General features: G+C 50.5%; 2 protein-coding genes across 4 annotated transcripts in view; both read right to left on the minus strand.

Moving 5' to 3' along the window:
- Window positions 1-377: 377 nt before the first annotated feature.
- On the minus strand, window positions 378-3,702 carry LOC125287228 (myc-associated zinc finger protein). The gene is given in 7 exon segments (XM_048232789.1): window positions 378-389; window positions 698-770; window positions 1,404-1,639; window positions 2,522-2,835; window positions 3,367-3,457; window positions 3,460-3,522; window positions 3,670-3,702. Coding segments are annotated over 7 exon segments (822 nt in total).
- The window catches only part of cdipt (CDP-diacylglycerol--inositol 3-phosphatidyltransferase (phosphatidylinositol synthase)), a 9,900-nt gene continuing 5,752 nt past the window's right edge, over window positions 2,982-7,129 (minus strand). For 2 of the 3 annotated variants that reach the window (XM_048233273.1, XM_048233274.1), the window contains one exon: window positions 4,955-5,906. In XM_048233273.1, coding sequence (XP_048089230.1) covers window positions 5,764-5,906 — 143 coding nt within the window. In that variant the 3' untranslated portion in view covers window positions 4,955-5,763. Of the gene's footprint in view, window positions 2,996-4,954; window positions 5,907-7,129 lie in introns of those variants that run through there. The other variant, XR_007192365.1, reaches the window with a different exon arrangement.

Consider the following 7,129-nt stretch of genomic DNA (forward strand, 5'->3'; position numbering starts at 1 on the left):
ACCTGTAGCGAAAGCATTACACCACTGAGCAAGGAAAACCTGTAGCGAAATCATTACACCACTGACCAAGAAAAGTCTGTAGCGAAAGGCCCATATGAAACACAGCTGAAGACCAACCTGCAGGATGAAGGTTTTTATTCAGTCATTCAATTAACTGTGTGCTAACTGGACACCACAGTGAAGAAGGCTCCATGAGTTCAAATAGACGCACGATGTACTCTGGTTAGGGCTTAGTAAAGAGATGTAGATGTGTAGGCTATACTCTGCTAGGTTTTAGTAAAGCATGGTTTAGTGGAATACTTGTTCCATACTGCCTGGCGTGCAAGCAGACTCCTTCAAATGCGCCGCTGACTATCGAAATTTAAAGGATGTTACGCTCAAAACACACCCTGAATAAGACAAAAACACACCCATGACTGAATAAGACCTTTTTGCACCAGGTGGCGACGTTTGATAACAAAATCATCCCCAAAATCTATTCGCCAACGCGGCTTTAGCCACAGGCCCGCAGTGTGTGTGTGTGTGTTCTGTGTGTGTGTTCTGTGTGTGTGTGTTCTGTGTGTGTGTGTGTGTGTGTTCTGTGTGTGTGTGTGTGTGTGTTCTGTGTGTGTGTTCTGTGTGTTCTGTGTGTGTGTGTGTGTGTGTGTGTCTGCGTGTGTGTGTGCGTTCCGTGTTCTGTGTGTCCGTGCGTGCGTGCCTGGTCCGCAATTTTGAAGGGTCGCTCAGAGTGCACCCGCGTCTGACGCGGGCTGGAAACCAGGTGATCTGGCCTGAGGAGAGAACAAACAAATCAGACAACACACACCCACAGACACACATATACACTCAGGCTTAAAATCACACGCACTCAGATTCTAACAACACGCAGGTGTACTCATGTGTGTGTGTGTGTGTGTGTGTGTGTGTGTGTGTGTGTGTGTGTGTGTGTGTGTGTGTGTGTGTGAGAGAGAGACATACTTACAAATACACCCTCACACACATACTTAAAAACATACATACAAACAGGTGTGATGGATGGTGGCCTGCGAGTGTGTGTGTGGGTGTGCTGCGAATGCGTGCATGTACGCGCAGGCGCAGGTGCAGCGCATGTGTGTGTGTGTGCGCGCAGTGTGGGTGTGTGTGTGCGCGCTGTGTGCATGTGCAAAAAAGCAGTGAGCGTGTGCGCCGCGCATGTGTGTGTGCGCAGTGAGAGCGCTGCGGTGCATGTGTGTGTGTGTGTGTGTATACGCGCGCATTATGTGTGTGTGTGTGTGTGAGTGTGAGTAAAGCGTTTGTGTGTGCGGAGTGTGCATGTGTGTGCATGTGTGTGTGCATGTGTGTGTGCATGTGTGTGTGTGCGTGTGCATGTGTGTGTGCATGTGTGTGTGTGTGTGCATGTGTGTGTGCATGTGTGTGTGTGTTACCTGGAGAAGCCCTTGGCACAGTGTGGACACACGTAGGGCTTCTCCACGCCTCCCTGGTGCGAGCGCACGTGGTAGCTCATGCGGTCCTTGCGCTTGAAGCGCTGCTGGCAGATGGGGCAGCTGAAGGGCTTCTCGTCCGAGTGGGACAGCCGGTGGCGGTTCAGGTGGTAGACGTCACGGAAGGCCTTGCCGCACGCCTCGCACGCGTGGTTCTTACGCACGGCACCGTGGGATACCTGAGGAGGAGGAGGGAAGGATGAAGGTGCACACACACACACACACAGACACACACACGCACACACACACACACACACACACACACACACACAGACACACATGCACACATGCACACACACACGCACACACACACACACACGCACACACACACCTGATCCCTGTTGTACACAGTATGCATCCATCTTGTGCATGTCTAGTGTGTGTGAATGTGTGATCTGTGTGTGTGTGTGTGTGTGTGTGATCTGTGTGTGTGTGTGATCGGTGTGTGTGTGTGTGTGTATTGGCCTACCATAACTTCCCAAAATCTGCACAATATATAAATATGTATGTATATATATAAAAGGTCGCTGTTAGACGTTGTTGTTGTTAAGATATTGCATGTGGACGAAATTACGTAACTGACCAATACACAAACCTAACCTGTAGGGGGCGCACCATAGCATCAATATGATCAACACATGACCAATACACAAACCTGACCTGTAGGGGGCGCACCATAGCATCAATATGATCAACACATGGGGGGGTTCTGTAGGTGGGGGCGTACCATAGCATCAATTCCTGCAGGCAGCCCTGAATGTGTATGAGTATGTGCATGAAAGTGTGTGTGAATCTGTGATCTGGGTGTGTATGTGTATTCTGTGTGTGTGTGTGTGTGTGTGTGTGTGTGTGTGTTGTGTGTGTGTGTGTGTGTGTCTGTGTGTATGTGTTTGTGTGTGCATGTGTGATCTGTGTGTGCATGAAAGTGTGTGAATGTGTGATCTGTGTGTGTGTGTGTGTATATATGTGTGATCTGTGTGTGTGTGTGTGTGTGTGTGTGTGTGTGTATGTGTGATCTGTGTGTGCATGAAAGGATGTGTGTGTGTATTTGTTACAAAGACCTGGACCATCGTCCCAGCAACAACCACAGCTGTGGTCAGAGTCTGCGTGGTCACCATGGTGGCGGTCGTCATGGTGCCGGCTGACGTCTCGGCCTGCGTGTCTGCGAGGGGGGGCTGGGGGGCGGGGCTTAGCTGCAGCAGGGACAGCGGGACTTGACCCTTGACCCCGGTCACTCCGCGGGCGGCTCGGTCCTTCATGCGGACGCCTGTGTGCACGGCCTGGTGCCGCCGCAGGTTGTAGCCGTTTCTGAACGTTTTGCTGCAGATGGAGCAGATGTGTAGTCCGGAGGAGGAGCGCGACACCAGCGGCTTCACTGTGGACACACACACACACAGATCACACATTCACACATTCTGTATTGCAGATCACACGCCACACAATAATCACCACACACACAGATCACAGATACATTCAACACACACACAGATCACTGAATTCACGACACACACACACAGATCGCCACACACACACACCTGCGCACATGCACACATACGCGACGCGCCACGCGACACACATGCACGACGCACACACACACACATGCACACACACACACATGCATTACACACGCGCACACACACACATGCACGCGACACACACACACGCACATACGCTGGGAATAAACGAACCAATCAAACAGGGACACCACAAGCCAGGACTGCTGGACAGGTGTGTGTGTGTGTGTGTGTGTGTGTGTGCGTGTGTGTTTACAGTCAAAGTGATTCTGCTGTGACCACTATGGCATTTCTTACTAACTTCAGCAACAGTCTCTCTCACACACTCACTCACTCACTCTCACACACACCAGTCTGTGAATGTACCAAGACTGTGTGTGTACACCCCTTACCAGGCGCAGGGTCCTCACTCAGAGCGGCGGTGTCCACCGTGGAGGGCGGGGTTTCCTCCACGTGCTCCAGAGGGGGGCTGTGTGCGGTTTCTCCGTGAGCCCGCAGCAGGACCTTGATTGGATGGTTCCATCCGTTTGGGGCCTGGGGGGCGGGGTCTGCGAATGTAAATAACCCTGAGCACATTAGTCACGTTACGCCAGCTGGATGGACTCGAGCGCGTACCTGTACGGCCCCAATCTCACACACACCCACACGCGCACGGTTTAAGTTCGACAATAAACGCACGAAATGACCACCCGTACCTGGAACAGGAAATTACTCCACGTGGCGTCCATGCTGAGATTCGTTCCTCAGGTGGCGTAAACCGGCCAGCGCGTGGCCCTCGAGGCAATAGGGGGCGTGGGAGTCACAGGAGCTCCGGTTGGCACAGGGCAAGTTCCGTGATGTTCAGTTCAAAGGGGAACGAGTCAATTAGAGAGAGATGCGGCTGTGCGCGCGGTGCTCGGGGTGAAAGACACACTCCGCGTTTCTGTTTACTGAGGACACACGCGAACTGATTTCACATCAAGGCCGCGCGCCAATCAGCCTCCAGTGTTAATTATGTCTTAGAAAGCCTGTGATCGCCAAACAATACCAAACTCATACCCAAATAACCAAAAACACGACTGTCGTTTGTGACCCTCTGTCAATCATGCATTTGACAGTGAATACGAAACGCAAGGGGATCCATTTAATTATGATACACATCTAATTTCAGCAACCCCACTGGAACAGGCTAACGGGTTTGGAAACAGTCATGCAATTCAGTAATACTTGCATATAAAAAGCACACGTGTAATAAGACGTTTAATTGAGCATCTTGGACTTAATTCGTGGGGATGCAATTATTTATTGGCTCTCCTGCCAGGCCCCAGTCGCATCTCTCGAAGCCCCGATGTGGCGTCGAATCGGATCCGTGGCTAGCGCGCCCTGGATCGGCTGTAGTCGTTTGCTCCGCCCCGGTTTTTCAATCGAGAGAATGGCATCTTTCTTTTTTTCTAAATCCCTCTCCCGCTCTCCCTCCCACCCTTGCTGTCTTTCTTCCTTTTCTTTTTTTATCTCTTCTCTCCCCCTCTATCTCTCCCCACCGTCGTGTCCCCCTGTTTTAAAGGGAAAGCATTTTGAGTATACACCCCTCTCGCGCTCCGTCCCCTCCTCCACGCGAGGCTGCAGCCCGGGTCGTCCTCTCTCGCCCCCACCGCCGCTACGGTCGGCCGACTTAAAATATTAAATTTTAACTCATCAACTTCAAAGCAAGTCCACAGTCCGGCGTCCTTCGGTCGGCAGGTGAGCGTTTACTGCGGTAGACATTTGCAGCGAGTCCGCGGTTCTTTCGCCCGACGGTTTGCGGGGAAGCAGGAGGAGAAAAAATGTCGCAGGCGTCTTAAAGGTGACGCACCACTCGCGCGCAGACTCCAGCAACACACACGCTCGAAGACAATGTCGATGAGTTTAATATTCACGCGAATTAATGTCCGCACGTGCCACACGCACGAGCTCTTTTGTCTGCTGATCTCCCGGATGACAGGTTCACAACTTGACTCGTAATGACATGACGTTGGTCAAAGACACTTTTATTGTTTGTTTCCGTGTTACAGTAGTCGCCCAAAGGCCGCTTCGCCCCACACCCCAGGCACACGTGCATCATGACACTAACGATCATATTCGGTTACATATAAATAACATAATCCATATCAAGTACTACCGCATGACCTGCACTCCAAATGGACATTCTATGGGATACACAAGGAAAGCTCAACTTGGTCATCACTCAGTGGGTCAACTGGACCTAGAGCAAATACTTAATCACTCTCTCTCTCCCTCTCTCGCTCACACACACACACAAACACACACACACACCACCTGAACTGGAATAAAAGCATAACTCTCAAGTGGCACTTGGAATGTGCCAGTTTGTTTGTTCTACACTGCTGCTGCAACACACACACACACACACACAAACAAACAAACCTCTGATCAAACTACTAAAAATCAACACATTAATTAACACAGCAAGAATAATAATAATAAAAAACAATTATTATAGATAGTGCCCCAAATTATCAGTGCCACGATGAGTACATGGAAACCCCCACACACACACACACACACACACGACAGCGTGGGCTTGGTGAAATAAATAATAAACAGCAGTGATGAATCTCGGTCCCCTCAGGTAAATGAACAACCTCTCTCTCCTTCAGTCCATCTCTATCCCTCTATCCATCTCTCTCCTCCTCCCAGTCCCTCTCTCCATCCACCTCTCAATCATCTCCTCCTCCTCTCCATCTCTCCTCCTCCTCTCCTCCTCCTCCTCCTCCTCTCCATCTTTTCTCTCTCTCTCCATCTCTCCCTCCTCACTGCTCCTTGTTCTTTTCTTCTCTCTCGGCGAGGTCGATGGCGGCCATGTTGCGTGATGCGGTGACGAGGTGCAACACACTGATGGCGGCTTTCAGCATGGAGACCACGGCACACACCGCCAACAGAGTCTGCAGCCAGCCTGCACACACACACACAGGTTATTTACACACACACCGCCAACAGAGTCTGCAGCCAGCCTGCACACACACACACACACACACACACACCGCCAACAGAGCCTGCACACACACACACAGGTTATTACACACACCGCCAACAGAGCCTGCACACACACACAGGTTATTACACACACCGCCAACAGAGCCTGCAGCCAGCCTGCACACACACACACACACACACACACCACCAACAGGGCCTGCAGCCAGCCTGCACACACACACACACACACACACACACACACACAGGTTATTACACACACCGCCAACAGAGCCTGCACACACACACACACACACACACACACACACACACACACAGGTTATTACACACACCGCCAACAGAGCCTGCAGCCAGCCTGCACACACACACACACACACACACACCACCAACAGGGCCTGCAGCCAGCCTGCACACACACACACACACACACACACACACACACACAGGTTATTACACACACCGCCAACAGAGCCTGCAGACAGCCTGAACACACACCTGCACACACACACACACACACACAGGTTATTACACACAAACAAACGCACACACACACAGGTTATTACACACACAGGTTATCACACACAGGTTATTACACATACACTCACACACATGAAGTCAACTGGAAGGTGTGTGTGTGTCATAGCCGTCAACCCTCCCGTTTTTTCCGGGTTTCTCACGTATTTTAACTTTTTTCCTGCTGTCTTCCCGTTTCAATATTTTCCCGTAAATATCCCGTATTTTAACAATCTCATAACATTAGCTCTACCATCGGACTTGTCAGTCTCTGTGCTGTTGTCCTGTTGCTACCCTGCCCTTCAAGCCCGAACAGATGTTTTCAAAGCAACTGCTTGTGGCGACAGTGAACTATATTTAAAGAAATTCGGTTTTAGCACTTTTAGGCCCTTTCTGGTTTGTTTTGGATGAACTAGGGTGGTGGACACGAAATTTTGTGATGGTCCTGTCTCGACTTTTCTGACTCGTTTTGAATCGCCTTTGACTTCTCAGGGTGGCTGGCAATGGGCATACTGTAGTAGGCTACTCAAACATGTCCTAAAACAACCCTTAGCGTTCGTTTTCAAAACTGTGCAACTCACCGAGTGGTTAGTGGTGTTCGTTGATGTTCCAAAACAAGTAGCGTAGCGAAATACAGTTTCTCTCGTCTTTTATTTGGCATTTTGTAAAATC

This window comes from Alosa alosa, chromosome 22, assembly GCF_017589495.1.
Source record: "Alosa alosa isolate M-15738 ecotype Scorff River chromosome 22, AALO_Geno_1.1, whole genome shotgun sequence".
NCBI classification, from domain to species: domain Eukaryota; kingdom Metazoa; phylum Chordata; class Actinopteri; order Clupeiformes; family Clupeidae; genus Alosa; species Alosa alosa.